We start from the raw sequence: 16,288 nt of genomic DNA on the forward strand, positions 1-16,288 counted from the left end.
TTCAGAATCCTCTAGAAAACATGCTTTGTCCAAGTCTACCCCAATGTCTCCCTTGGTGTTCCAGTGAAAACCAGTGGGTGACAGAGGCCAGGCTAGAGGAGCAAGAGCAAGAGGATTAGTGACTTATGCCTGGTCAAGGAGAAGTCCCAATCCCCTGCCATGATTCAGGTCACACTGGATTTCTTCCCTGGGGCAGTGACTTGCTGATTGGAAGGCAGGAATTCCCACAGCCAAACAGGCCTGATAAAAGGCCTCTGAGAGTGCAGAGGCCCCAGAGGCACAGCTGTGGATCCTGGTCCTGTGATTCAGAAGTCAGTACCCAACTAGCAGTACTGAGACCTGAGAGAGAAACTGTGTGGAAGGTGGCAGGTGGGGACTTCTCTGTGAAGGGGCTGAAGTGACAGTGGATCAAGGCAAGTTTTAGAAACCCCAGGCCACCACTGGGAGAAGGGATGCCAGAGGCTGAGATGAAAAAAGATAATCTAAAAAGTCAGTGTCATTGCTGTGTTTAGAAAACAGCTTCTTGGGAGATCATGGGGGTCAGTGGTATAGAGGGATCTCACTTAGGGCTGGTCTCAGAGAAGGGGAGAGAGAGATTTCAAGAAGGCAAAGATGCTGCACAGCCTTCTGGATTCTTTGCTTGCCTCTTGGCTGCCCCTGGCTGGCCCTGGACCTCACCATAGTGGGTGTTCATGCTCCAACACCACTCCCACCACTGGCCTTATTTTTACACCTCTCTTCTCTCCTTAGGGAGCCTTATCTTTCTCTGTGCTTTTAAAATCTCTAGTATCCAGTTCAAAACCAGAGCACCCTTTATTTATCTGAGATTTCCCCCTAATTGATGGAGCTCTTGCTGTTTCCTGAGCATGTTTGCAGGTGCTTAGAATCAGGATGCCAGGCAACTTTCCTGCAGAGAGCAGCCAGTCTTGTGGGTCCAACAATCAATGAGACAAGGAATTACAATAAGGAGGGATGAGTCAGGTTGGGGGGAGGTGGGAGCTCTAGACTAGGACATCAGAGGCCTCCTGATGCTGAGCCTAGGAGCGGGGAGGGAGTGATTGGAGCTTGGTGACAGGGATGGTGTAGGCAGTGTTTTAAGTTGGATATCACTCTTTGCCAAGACTCAGAGGTAATATGGGGGGTCAGGGTGGATAGAGGTGGAGGCTGTGACAGAGGTGGACAGCATCAAGGGATGGGGCCAGGCTGCTGGGATGCCATTTACAAAACACATTTTGAGATTCTCGCTATGGCCACTGGAGATTTAAGGGTGAGGTCATAGGATCAAGATAGCACTTCCCTTTCAGTATTCTGTGAGTCTATCCATCTGGGTTCCTGATGGAGGGAGCCTATGTTCTGAGGCTCCCCAGCCCACTTGATTTGCTTTTTAGTGAGCAGGGGCTGATAGTACTGGGGATCTCAGGGTCATGGAGGTCAGAGGCTCTGCAGAGGAAGCATGTGTTTGTAGTAAGCACAGGATCACAGGGGCTGGAGAAGTGGAGTGGGGTAGAATGATTTGGGAGGCAGCTGAGGCAGGCTTGGACATAGGTTTGGGGGGATCTTTGAGAAATGGGAAGGAGTCAGGGAGGTTTTCCAAGATCTAAGGCCCTCCCCTGGTGAGGGAGGGTCTCACTACATAGAGCTTCCCCATGGTGTTTACACTCCACTGTCTCTGGCTTCAAGCAGCACCTCCTTGCTCTGGCTTTGACTACTCACTCTTCTTTCTTTGACCTGTCAACTTCTGTTCTCCTCTGCATGCTTTTCTGCTCTTCCTTTCCTAGACAGTTTGATGTTCTACAGACACCAGCCCCTTCCTCACATGTCTAATCTGCTCCCATGGTTTTCGCTGGTACTCAGAAATTTTCTGAATTCACAAGAAAAATGAAAGCCAAGCAGAGACCACACACAGTGTCCTCAGCCCCATTTCATTGTGTTTCTCTGTCTTCTTTGCCCCTAGACCCTGAATCATGGATTCTCTTTCAAAAGCAAATGGCACCTTTGCCATCCAGGTTTTGAAGATGCTGTGTCAAGACAGACCTTCACAAAATGTGTTTTTTTCTCCCCTGAGCATCTCCTCTGCCTTGGGCATGGTTCTCCTGGGGGCAAAAGGGAACACCAAGGTCCAGATGGCTCAGGTAAGCTTTCCTGTCACCGATAAAGAGGGACTGGTCTGCAAGGCTTGTCTCCTATCCCCTCCTTGAGTTTTTTCAGAACTTTTGAAGAAGGAGGGGTGAGCCTGGACCATTTCAGGGAGAGGGTACAGGAGGAAGGGAGGGAGGGAGCTGAGGAGTTTCCTCCAGTGAGATGTTGTGGGGCATGCTTGCAGGGGTTACTGTGCAATCTCTTTTTCATTTATAACTTTCTTGTATTTGTAAATTTTCTCTTACAATTGCTGATGTCTGTCTATGTTGGGTAGACATGTATGCATTTTTTTGAAAGGTTCAAGTCTTGGACTCATTGAGCATTTGTGTTTTTCTCTAAACTCCTCAGGATTTTTTTCTCGCCCTTTTCTAAAATTGTGCATTGGGAGTTTTGTTATATCATTATTTCCTTTGTAACATTAAGATAATTGATTGTGTTAAGCTATTTTTTGATCAAATTATTTGGTGTAGTAATACAACATTCATATTATTTTCTAAATTAAATCACTGTTGAAAATCATTCTTTAGAAGAGGAGAAACATTTTTAGTGTTTACCTTATTGAGAATCGTCAAGGTCTGTGTGGAAGCTCTCTTCAACTGCTGCTTCTGGCATGAAGGACTTACGGATGTCTCCCCAGATACAGCCACTCCAGAGCCCCCTCCTTCTGATTCAGTCTTGTCAGGGAGAAGAGCCTTCCAGTGGCACCAATATAAAAATGGACATCCTACTAATGGCTGTGGGGCACCCCTATCATGAAAACAAAATGTGGGTTGTAGAGAGAACCTTAACCATGCAAGGACTCATTCACTTCATCAAGAATTTCCTTAAACTTGTGGCCTTGGAACAGTGTTCACTTATGGGAATCAGTCCTTTGCTCCTCCCCCAGATGAGGGATGTTTGGGCAGTGATGGTAAACTGGTCCTACATTACTGCAAATCTCAAGCCTGAGGATGAGCCACAGAGGAAAAACAACTTGCTACTCAAAATGGTGTTTCACAGAGGAAATGGTTCCAAGAAGATCTAATGCTTGTTGTGAAAAGAGACTTAACAGATATGAGTACTTTGCATGTGTCCACTGTGACTCGTGTTTTTGCATAAGAAAGTATCTGTAGAGTGAATAGACTAACAAAAATATGAGTATGTTAGTACACAAATATTACTGAAAGATTGCCATTACATTATGCCTGTTGCTCCTGCCTGTTACTACTGTTGTTCCAGATCTGCCTCCAAGGTTGAAAAGACTAAAACTACATAAACCTGTATTACCATTTTTCAAAATGATTCAAATTGATATTGTGCCAATTTCTTTCATGATAAAAATTAATTTAGTAAAAGGTTTCTCTTTTTGTTTTTAACTTATTCAGGAAACTTCAGTTTGTGTGGAATATAAGATGTTTACATTTTTTTTCTGTTGAATTAACTTGTCAAACCAAGTCTCATTGACCTCTTAGCTGGATGCCTTGTATAGTCCAGTAGAGGGTAATCCAGCTGATACAAAGGTTTGGCAATTTGGTCATACATCTTTACAAGGTGATTAGCCTTTTCTTGTTATTTTCTGGCTAATATTTACCAAAGCAATCAGGTATGTTGACCAACTGGAAGACTGAGAAAATAAACGTTGTTAAATTTAATTATTTGGGAAATGGAAGTAATTTTACAAATTCTAGAAAAATTAGTTTTATAGCTTTTTTCAATACTGTCATTTAAGATTGCATCCCAAAGTTGTGCTGTTCTGTCACTTATTTATACAATGTCAAAAGCTAGTGCTGAGTAATCCTAAAGATGAAAATAGACAAGATGTTAGTTATTTGATTGATACATAGGAGAGTTATTTCTTTAGTAATTCTTTTTAATAATTAGTTAGTAGGTTAATTTCCATGTTGTTGGTATTTTATTTGTAGTGTTGTTGATTTTTTATTTCCATCACTAATGTTATTGAATATAAATTGTGTCATTTGTGTATTTCAGAGTCAAGTGAAACTCTTCTTTTGATGTAATATGACACCTTTATTGAAATATAAAGTATCATATAATATACACATATTACCTTCCTCTAGGGTACTGGGTATTTTATTTTTTAATTAATTTTTAATTTGTTTTAATTATACATGACAGTAGAATACATTCATTCACTTTGATATAGCATACATAGATGGGATGTCATTTCTCATTTTTCTGAGTGTAAATGTTGTAGAATCATATTCATTATGCAGTCACATATATACATAAAGTAATAATGTCTGTTTTATTCTACTATCTTTCCTAATCCCAAATCCAATCCCCTCCCTCCCATCACTTCCCTCTACATAACCTAAGGTAACACTATTCTTCTCTAGTGCCCCCTGCCTTATTGTGAATTAGCATCTTCATATTAGAGAAAACATTCAAACTTTGATTTGTTGGGGATTGGATTGTTTTCCCTATCATGATATTCTCCAACCCCATTCATTTACTGAAAAATGCCACAATTATCTGAGATGAGAATGGAAACCCCTGCTTTTTTATGAATCCATGAGTGATAAGCTTTTTTCCCATCCTTTCACCTTCAGCCTGTGGATCTTTGTCCATAAGGTGAATCTCTTGAGGACAGTGTATTGTTGGGGCTTGCTTTTTAATCCAATCTGCCAATCTACGTCTTTTCATTGATGAGTTTAGTCCATTAACATTCAGGATTATCATTGATATATGATTTGTGTTCCCTGTCTTTTTATGTATTTCTGGGTTTTGATTTCTTTTAGTTTCTCCTTTGGTTGAATGTTCCTTTAGTGCAGGGTACTGTTCAAGAACTGATTTATTCTTATTAATCATATTGCTCATTTTTTATTCTTATTTCCTTTTAAATATTATGATGATGATTGCATTCCTGTCCAAATTTTTGTTTGGATTTTTAGTTTTTGAACTGCATCTTCTTTATAAATAAATAGAGGCAAGTTATTTTAATGTTTGAACTGCATTACTTTGTACATAAATAGAGGCAAGTTATTCTCTATTTCTGACAAATTTATGATCTCCGTGGGATGCAATATTTAACAATAGTCCCTTTTCTGAACCTATCTTGCCCCTTTCCTTTTTTTCCATCATTCATCTATAAACTATGCAGAGAGCTCTGTGTCATGCAAAACCCATATCTTTTTTACTCAGGAGTTTCCTGGCCCCTCTCTCCACCTATCCCACCAGTGTCACTTCTCAATGACAATCAAATTCCTCTCAAAGGATAAATGTATGCAGTATTTGAGAAAAAAAAAAAAGCTTGCAAATTCTTGTGGAGATCGAGATCAAAACTGAGAGAAATTTGTTGCTTTCCTTCATAGGCACTGTCTTTAAACACAGAGGAAGACATCCATAAGGGCTTCCAGATACTTCTGACCCAAGTGAACAACCCTGAGTCAAAGTACTTGCTTACAATGGCCAACAGGCTCTTTGGAGAGAAGACTTGTGATTTCCTCTCAGTAAGTTGAATCAGCAGAACAATAAAAGTTGTATTTAAAACACCTGGAAATATACAACCCAGAAGAGATACCCTAGAGACCAGGCAGGATAACACATTTGGGAGGCTGTAGCAAGAGGATGGAGAGTTAGAGGCCATCTTGGGCAACCTAGTGACACCGTTGTCTCAAGAACAAAATGAAAAACTGCCTTGGGACATAGCCCAGTGGTACAGCATTTGCCTAGCATGCTCAAGGCCCAGGGCTCAATCCCCAGTACTGAAAAAATGAGCAAACACAACAACAAAAAAGAACAATATTCTAGAGAACTTGAGAAACTCACAGTAAACTATTTTTAGTAAAGACTCCAATTCTACAATCATAACATATTATTTCAATTTAGGCAATGTCTAAAATTTCCTTCATTATCTCTGGTTTTTCAGTGCTGAGAAAATATCTACTTACAAACTAAAATTTTTCACCATCAAGTAGCTTAAGATTTGATCGTGTTTTTAATTTTAAGAAGAGCCTAAAGGTAGCATTCAGAATGATTTGAAGCTCACTGTCATTTTATTTAGCAACCTGGTCACCTGAACTATTTCTCTCCAAAGACATTTAAGGAGTCTTGTCTTCAGCTATATCATGGGGATCTGGAGCTGCTGTCCTTTGCTGAAGATACAGAGAAGTCCAGGGAGCATATAAATACTTGGGTCTCAAAAGAGACAAAAGGTCAGAATTATAAGTTATTTCACTTTCCTCCCACCACACCTCTGTTCTCTTCACTTCTCTCCTCTACCTCTTCTCCTCATTGCTAATGTCACTGGTGTTGCAGAACCATCAGAGCAAGGTTGCCTGGCTGAGTCTCTTGGTGCCTGTGAACCTAGTGGCTCACAGAAGATCTGATCAATGCTCAGGTTTTCAAAACCAGAGAATTAATGCTGTCTGTTGTTCCAGGGCCACAGTGGCTGATGCAAGTGTTAATAGAAACTTGTGAGTCAGATTTCCCATATAATACTTTACATGTCACTGGCCTGTGTTGTTCTCACAGCAGGTGACTCTCATCTATGGGAACAGATCAAAGGCCAGATCTTCCAAGTCATGCCATTGGCCCTCCTCTTCCTGGAGGTCAGTTTGGACTTCATTTCTCCCACTTTTACATGTTAAGATGACTTCTCCTACTTCTTCTTTTCTATCTCTCATTTAAGTGCCCTTCATCAGACTTGAGAAGTCTAGACTTAGTCAACTATAGAGCCTCTATCGGGGCTGATCCATTCCACGATTGAAAACACCCTGCTTATGAGGTTAAAACATACTCATTTCTGTTTTAGAGTGTGACAAGTTCTAACTTTAGTCCTCAAGATCAATAATGGTTTGATGTTTGAACCAACCAGGCACTTACACACCACTAGGAACATCCCTATTTCTGCTAACAAATGAGATACTAAAAAATAGAGGTAGTACATTCCACTATTTCTTGTTGGAATCTTTTCTTCTTCTTCCCTCTAGAGGCAGCAAATTAGCAGGGATGCTCTTAGTTCCTTGGAACTATACCACTTGATATACAGGGATAGAAGGACGTACTTTCACCTACCCAAATCATTATCTGTTCCAGGGATTCCAGATGCCAGGAGGATGAAATCATAATATCTCTTCTGTAGTTTCCAGAAACACCTTCTATCTCTGCTCTGGAGCTATTCAATTCTATCTGCCCCAGGAATATTGCCAGGTAGCTGTACAATGTTAGAACTGGGCCTGATCACAGAGCCTTAGACCTGACACTGCTCTTACCTACAACAGGTAATATCAGCTCCTACCCAGCCCCTCTCTCCTTTGCTGCTTGTCTTCTTCTCCAACCTGGTGTCAAGTTTCTGCTTTTTACCAACCTGCTTTCCTCCAGTGACATAGAAGTCTTTCACTATCTTCAACTTGGTGACTTTTCCAGTGTCTGTCATCATGAATACCAGTCATGCTAAGATTTTTAACTTTTATACATATCATCCAAACTCAGCACATTTGAAAACAGAATGTTTGGATCTCCAAGACATAGTATCATGATTATTCACAAAGGATTCAGAAAAAACAACTGATAGATTTTGTGCTTGTCTTGAAAGGTAAAATTCCAGAGTTGTTACCAATGAATTCGATTGATGAGCAGGTCAGGCTGCTTCTTGTCAATGCCATCTACTTCCAAGGAACATGGGACAAGCCATTTGACAAAACATGCACAGAAGTAAGGCCTTTCAAAATAAACCAGGTAGGGAGAGACTTTCAAAAATTATGCTAGTCTGATGAAGAAATTAAATTAAAAATTTAACTTTGTAAATGTATAAGTGATTAATTAATAATTTCAAACTTATTTAATGAATTTTAAACTCATTGAAAAAAAGGCTACAAATAAGTAATACTTCCTGCGTATTATGGTTTACATCCTATTAGCACTCTAACTGCTTCTAATGAAGTCTCATACATGTATTGGTTTCATCTCATTCTGGACACAAACATCTTCCTATAGACACAAGTTGCTTACATAGAAAGCAAAAAGAAGTTTTTTATATATATATATATATATATATATATATATATATATATATATATATATATATCAGACACAAAACAGGGAACAAACAGGGAGTGTGACAACACACTTTCTAAATCAGAATTTAGGAACTGATTCAAACATCAAACCACTGTGGCTCAGTACTAGAGTGGTCATGTAGTATGTGCAAGTTGCTGGGTTTGATTCACAGGAACACATAAAAATAAATAAAATAAAATAAAGGTGTTGTGTCCAACTACAACTAAAAAATATTTTTAAAAAAAATCTTGCATTTGAATTATTGTTAATCATAACTTATTATAGATTCAGCATTCACTGTATTGTATCATTAAAATCACTGTATTGTATCATTAAATGTGAGTAGCAAAGGCCTTAGTCAACTGTGAGCCAAAACTTTAATTACAATAGATATTAGAATACTTTGCTAAATTCTCTAATCCCTTAAAATACAATGTGATGCAATAAGGAAGCTTGTATGCATTAAGCTCCTCCCCTTATTTATAAGGCATATTTCAGATAACTATTTATTAATTTATAGCAGTGCTGGACCACAGAAGAGTTGAGAGGTTTTTGTCCCTTTTCATACTGTTTTAAATGCTGTGCTCATGTGGTCATTCCTCCCAGAGAGATAAAAGGCCAGTGCAGATGATGTGTCAGAAAGCCAATTTTAACTTCATCTACATCAGTGAGGCCCAGGCACAGTTGTTGGAGCTGCCCTACGCTGGCAAGACACTGAGCATGATCATCCTGCTCCCAGATGAGAATGTGGACCTCAGTGTGGTGAGTCAGGAGGGGCTGCACTCCTTTAAACTCAGAATTTCCATGGGAAGAATTGGGTACACCCTGTGCCTTCTTTCCCAGTATTTCAAACCAGACAGCCCAAATGGCCCAGCCCTGTCCTCCTTGCTTCCTTGTGGTATAATCCCTATTGCAAGAGAGTCAACCATCCTCTCAAGGGTGGCAGTGCACTGTGATGATCTAAAGGGTCTCTGTAAGCAGAGCAGCTCCCATGGGCTTTCCCTCTCTTCAGGTCCCTAACTGTGAGGATGAGTTTCCACAAACAGTGCCACATTCCACCTTAGACAGATGTCCCTGTCCTGGAGAGGCTCACACTGAGAGCTCTTCCTTTTCCCAGTCTCTTTTGCTTGCCAGCAATGGTTCATTGTGTTAAAACTAAGTCTCATTCAAACCAATAAATACCATTAGAAAAGCACCACTGACTCAGCATAGATGCTTTTCACAAATAAACATGTTTTGCTAGTGGATGGATAAGGAGGGGCAGCCACAGTCTTCCTGCAGGGAAATCACATATGGGATTGCACGTGGGGTGGTAGACAAGTCAGAGCTCTCATAAGCTTCTGGGCAGCTGAAGGAGCTACCCATCCTGTGTGGGCAGTCAACATGGAATGTTCAAGGAAATGGCTGTGTGTCCATAGATATGTGCCATAGTCTGAATATGAACTTGTGATTCTGGTCTTTCAGGTGGAAAATAATCTTACTTTTGAGAAATTCACAGCATGGACCAAGGCAGCCTCTTTGCAGAATATTGAAGTAAAAGGTCTCTTTCCAAGATTTAAACTGCAGGGGGATTACAACCTGGAGTCTGTGCTTCAGCGTTTGGGAATGGTTGATGCCTTCCAACAAGGCCAGGCTAACTTGTCTGCAATGTCAACTGAGACAGACCTGTGTCTGTCCAAAGTTGTGCACAAGAGTGTCGTGGAGGTGAATGAAGAAGGCACTGAGGCTGCAGCAGCTATAGATATTGACACAATCTTTGACTGTATATCATGTGCACCAACATTCCATGCTGACCACCCCTTCCTTTTCTTCATCAGGCATAACAGAACCAACACTCTTCTGTTCTGTGGCAGGTTCTCATGTCCCTAAGGGTTGTAATTCCCCTCCATGGAGAATTTCCATCTTTCCATGTCCCCCAATTCCCTTCACAGTTCACAAGGATGGGCCTTTAGGTGAACACCAAGTAGAATAATGAGGGCAGGGTCCTAAGCCTTCTAAACAACTTGTCAGTATGATCTGAAGATGCACCACACTGAGCTGTCCCCATACTGCCCACTCATTTGTACCATAGAACTAGGTCATGGCCAATAGACTGTCCTGATTCCCTGTTGTACTTAGGATGCGTGCAGTACAGAGGCGATATGGTAGCTAGCAAACTTTCCCTTAGATGGGCCCAAACACATTTCCCACTCATTCCACATGCAATTCCTGCTTTCCTGGAACTTCAAACTTGTCACACAGCTGCCTTAGCCTGAATGCCTCAATAATAATAAATGCTGGTATATACTGTTACTACCATTCTAGTTAAAGAGAAACAACAAATTTTAGTCTGGAGGTGTGTCTCAGTGGTAGAGCACTTGTCTAGCATGTGTGAGGCACTGGGTTAAACCCTCAACACCACATAAAAATTCGTATAAATAAAATAAAGATGTTGTGTCCATCTACAACTAAAAAATAAATTCTGTTCAAATGTCATCTTCTTCAAGATGTTTTCCCATTCTCCATAATCAGATGTACATCTTTGAACTTTCACAATAACTGCCCATGATAGTTGCATTGCTTATTTATTAATTATTTTTATTATTAGTCTTTTGACTAGGCCTTAAAGTCTTTAAGATTTGTGATTATATTCTACATGCTTTAGTGCAGTAATAAATAATTTGATCATATATGATCTCTGTAGTATGGATACAACTAAATACAGAATAGCAACTTTGCCCATTGCTAATAAAACAAAGAGATAGCATATGGGCAGAAACAGATCAGTTATTAGCTTCACAATTTGCCTAGAAATGATCTATAAATGCATTTTCCACTGGCTACTTACCATAAAGTGTAAAGAGAGCATTAAAGGAAAATTTCTTTGTTGGTTCCTATCATATGAAAGATGCTATATTCTATTTTAGCAGGGCCAGCATATGGAAAATAAGGAAATTAAATGTTATTACAAAAATGAAGGAGTTATGAGATTCTGGTTAAAGAAGATACCAAATGAGAATAACATATATGTAAAGAATCCAAAACAAAAAAGCAGTTGTTATTAAAGCGTTCTAGGTGCATGTATGCATATAGGGTTTTTTTCCCATGTTTATTTTTAAACAATGGAAGTGTCAAAAATTAGGGTCAACTGTGTTAGGCTAAATTACATTATTGTATAGACTGTATGGAATACAACTGTATTATACTTATCATAGAGAAGCATAGTTTGCATCATATTATGGCAGTTTATACTCTATGAAAACCTTCCAGGGTCCCTTTATATTGAAATATCCTATAAACGACTAGACCACCAGATGATGATTGTACAATAGTGTTTTATTGAATAAAACTAAAGAGATATTTTGAATAATAATTTTTGAAAAGGAAAAGAAAATGTAGAATGGTACTTAGAGCTCTTGCTTTCTAAGTACAGAATCCCCTACCTAATTCAAGGCATCTTAATCTCCATCAAGAACAACAACAATAAAATAAGTTTTGTAGTGTTGTTAAATCTATCATTATGAATACAACTGGTGCAAATTGGTCAAACAGAGTCAACAAACACATGAGTATTTGGGGAACATTCCATATTCAAATGACAATAGTCATATAAACAAATGACCTAATTTTTATTCAACTCTCATTTTATAAATCAAAAAGCATATATTACCATATTATTCTGTCTCATAAGTAGAATTTACTGTAAGTAAAGAGGGGCACTCACCTCTCACAAATGATTTAATTTAAATTTGTTGGTAAGATAAGATTCTTACCTAAAATTAGCCAGGAGCAGTGGCTCACACCTGTAATCCCAGTGGCTCCAGAGAATGAGGCAGGAGGAATTTGTGTTCAATGTCAGACATAGCAAAAGCAAGGCACTAAAAACATCTCAGTGAGATCCTGTCTCAAATAAAAAAGTAGGGCTGGGGATATGGCTCAATGGCAAAGTGCCATTGAGTTCACTCCCCGGTAACCCCACACACAAAAAAATAAATAAATAAGTTAATAAAATGTCTAAAATTGTTAATATTTTTCCCCAAGTTTCTGGCCATTCAGGATTATATTTATCTCTGTTAGGTGTTTAAGATGGAATGTCCATTGCTTTCTGTTTTAAGTACAATATCAACTTTTAGGTTTGACAAAGAAATAAGGTGTTAACTATGCTGGTCTGATATCTTGGTTTTCATGAGTAATCAAAAAATGGGTAAATTAGGTAAATATAAGAAGGTAAAAGTTTATAAATGGAGATAAAACATGTGAATTATTTATATATTACAATAACAAATCAATTGCTAAATATTAATTCAAGTAGTCTTAGCTTCCTGATGAAAATATCTATTAAGTATATTGTTATAAATGATTGGTATGTAGGAAAACAACTTCCTTTTCCTCTTCCCTGGATATTTAGTTAAAAATAAAGCTTTAACGAGTACAGTGGCACCTACCTGTAATCCAAGTGGCTAGGGAAGCTGAAGCAGGAGGATTGCAAGTTCAAAGCCAGCCTCAGCAATTTAGCAAGGACCTAAGCAACTTCCTGAGATCTTGTCTCTAAATAAAATATAAAAAGTACTGGGATGTATGGCTCAGTGGTTGAGTGTCCTTGGGTTCAATTAAAAAGGGCTTTTAAGAGTTAATGTTCACCAACCCAGATGCCCTTCAATAGATGAATGGATAAAAAAAATGTGGCATCTATACACAATGGAGTACTATGCAGCAATAAAAAATGACAAAATCATAGAATTTGCAGGGAAATGGATGGCACTAGAGCAGATTATGCTTAGTAAAGCTAGCCAAACCCTAAAAAACAAATACCAAATGTCTTCTTTGATATAATGAGAGCAACTATGAACAGAGCAGGGAGGAAGAGTAAGAAGAAAAGATTAACATTAAACAGAGACTTGAGATGGGAGGGAAAGGGAGAGAAAAGGGAAATTGCATGGAAATGAAGGGAGACCCTCATTGCTAAACAAAATTACATATAAGAGGTTGTGAGGGGAATGGGAAAATAAACAAAGAGAGAAATGAATTACAGTAGATGGGGTAGAGAGAGAAGTTGGGAGGAGAGGGGAGGGGGGATAGTAGGGGATAGGAAAGGTAGCAGAATACAACAATTACTATTAGGGCATTATGTAAAATTGTGGATGTGTAACCGATGTGATTCTGCAATCTGCATTTGGGGTAAAAATTGGGAGTTCATAACCCACATCAATCTAATGTATGAAATATGATATGTCAAAAGCTTTGTAATGTTGTGAACAACCAATAAAAAAAAATAAATAAAAAAAAATAAAAAAATAAAATGTTAGGAAAATACTATATTTGGATATCTTATATTAAATAAATATATAATATATAAAATATATTAAAAAAAGAGTTAATGTTCAAATTAACATGTGCAGTTCTATACAGAAAGAAAGAGAAAGGGAGAAAGACCCTAACATGTATTTTGATGAAAAATTGAAAAATGTAGTATTGTATCTTATTAAAAAGAAGTAATTTGTCTAAATTTTAAAGATTTATATGGTTTGTTTCAACCTGTAAATTTAAACTTAAGAAATAAAAAGGCAGAACAAACTTTTTATCTTATTTCAAATAAAAAGTTGAGGGGAAAAAGAGACAAAGAAAGTTAAAAGGATGAGGATATGTCTTTTAGAGAATGTTTTTGAATGAGGAAAATTTTTGTATGTAAATTATGATGCTTGCCCTAAAGTAAAATAACTGAGTTGTTTCAAAATGGGAAGAAAGATAGGCCAAAAGCTCAAAAGCTAAAGGCTTAAACAAGTTGCAGAGAGTCTAAGCAGGTTGCAGGTTTGTGAAGGACCAATGTCCTAAAAGGAAATGTATGTGTAATTATGTTGTCTATAATTAAGAGGAATTATTTGCAGGGTTTTCAAAAATAAAAATTTAATCCACTGGATGCAAAACCAGGACATAGGTTTCTATGGTTTTTTTTTTATTTGTTTTGTTCTGTTAACAGGATTTTTGTTTGACCTGAGGTGCACTTAACCCCTGAGCCACATGCCCAGCCAACATTAGCCTTCAGGCTATAGAGAGAACTCAAAAAACTTAACAACAAGAAAAAAATAACCCCATCAATAAATGGTCTAAGGAACTGAACAGAAATTTCACAGAAGAAATACAGTCAATCAGCAACTGTATGCAGAAATGTTCAACATCTCTAGCAATTAGAGTAATCAAATCAAAACTACTCTAAGATTTCATCTCACTCTAGTTAGAATGTCGATTATGAAGAACATAAGCAACAATAAATGTTGACAAGGATGTGGGAGAAAAGGTACACTCATACATTGCTGATGGGACTGAAAATTGGTGCATCCATTATGGAAAGCAAAATAGATATTCCTTAGAAAACCATTAATTGATCCAGCTATCATACTCCTGGGTCTATACCTAAAAGTCTTAAAATCAGCATACTACAGTGATGCAGCCACATCAATGTTTATAACAGCTCAATTCATAGTAGCTAAATTATGGAATGAACCTAGGTACCCTTCAATAGATGACTGGATGAAGAAAGTATGGTATATATACGCAATGGAATATTAGTCTTAAAGAAGAAGAAAATTATTCCATCTGTGGGTAAATGGATGGAACAGGAGAATATACTAAATAAATAAGCCAATCCCCCCAAACCAAAGGCTGAATGTTTTCTCTGATATGTGAATGCTAATTCACAATGGGGTGAGGGGGCTGGGGAAGAATAGAGGTACTTCAGATTAGGCAGATGGCAGTGAATGGAGGGGGAGGGTTATGAGGAAAGGAAGGATAGCAGAATGAATCAGACACTAAAATTCTATGTGCATATATGAGTACACAACCAGTGTGAGCCTACATCATGTACAACCAGAAGAATGAGAAGTTATACTCAATTTATGTATGATGTGTCAAAACGAATTCTACTGTCAAGTATAATCAATTAGAACAAATTAAAAAAGAGAGAGAGCAATCTAATCAGATTAAAATTCTAAAATGAACCCTCCCACCTCTTGTCCCTGCTTAATGGTGATCTTCTTCTCATGCTCTTCCTCCCTACTCTGTTTTGAATCGCTCTCCTTATATCAGAGAAGACATTCGTCATTTGTTTTTTAGGGATTGGCTAACTTTACTTAGCATAATCTGCTTTAATGCCATCCATTTCCCTGCAAATGCCATGATTTTGTTATTTTTTAGTGCTGAGTAATATTCCATTGTGTATAAATGCCACGTTTTTTTTATCCATTCATCTATTGACGGGCATCTAGGTTGGTTCCACATTCTAGCTATTGTGAATTGTGCTGCTATGAACATTGATGTAGCTGTATCCCTATAGTATGCTCTTTTTAGGTCCTTGGGGAATAGTCCAAAAAGGGGAATAACTGGGTCAAATGGTGGCTCCATTCCCAGCTTTCCAAGGAATCTCCATACTGCTTTCCAAATTGGCAGCACCAATTTGCAGTCCCACCAGCAATGTACAAGTGTACCCTTTTCCCCACATCCTCGGCAGCACTTGTTGTTGTTTGACTTCATAATGGCTGCCATTCTTATTGGAGTGAGGTGGTATCTTAGAGTGGTTTTAATTTGCATTTCTCTGATTACTAGAGAAGGACATACCATCAATCAACAAGTACATGAAAAAAAAAATGCTCACCATCTCTAGCAATCAAAAAAAATTTTAATACTATCTCCTTGGAGAACTCTCCTGAACAGAATGAACCAACCAACAAGGGTTTTTTAGCACTTTTCATGGTATGCTTCATATTTTCAGCAAATTACCAGGATCCAAAAAAACACCAAGATGAATAAGAAGTGGGTCTGTCCTTAAGGAGCTTATGGTCAGTCTTTGCAACTTTCAGACAGGAACACCAAAAGTAACTCAAAGAACTATGTTATAAGTGTTAAAGGAGGTGCCAGAAAGAGCAACTAAGGGTCAAGAATGTGATGAGGATAACTCTCAATAAGGTCAAGATGCAAATGAAACAGGCCTTTGATAGGGAACTTAGGGGATCAGCGGGTGTCAGGAGGTACACATGGTAGAAACAAGCATTCTAGGGAACAGGTGTCAACAGTTCTGCTTCACTAGAAAAGTGTTTCTAAGTCACAGCATCGTTTTTGATATTTTAGGTGACATCATCTTTTGTTATAGGCAAAGTCGAACATGCTGAGGATTTGG

At 38.3% G+C, this 16,288-nt stretch overlaps 1 protein-coding gene across 1 annotated transcript; it reads left to right on the plus strand.

Annotated features, from left to right (window-relative positions):
- Positions 1–1,959: 1,959 nt before the first annotated feature.
- Positions 1,960–10,008, plus strand: LOC308649755 (serpin B9-like; the record flags this gene model as incomplete). Its single annotated transcript, XM_081295567.1, has 6 exons — positions 1,960–2,132; positions 5,451–5,588; positions 6,176–6,293; positions 7,676–7,818; positions 8,746–8,901; positions 9,604–10,008. The coding sequence occupies exons 1-6, from the start codon at positions 1,965–1,967 to the stop codon at positions 10,006–10,008; spliced, it is 1,128 nt and encodes a 375-aa protein (XP_081151693.1). The 5' UTR covers positions 1,960–1,964.
- Positions 10,009–16,288: the final 6,280 nt, after the last annotated feature.

The sequence above is a fragment of the Spermophilus citellus genome (assembly GCF_964194105.1).
Source record: "Spermophilus citellus genome assembly, chromosome: 5".
Taxonomy (NCBI): Eukaryota; Metazoa; Chordata; class Mammalia; order Rodentia; family Sciuridae; genus Spermophilus; species Spermophilus citellus.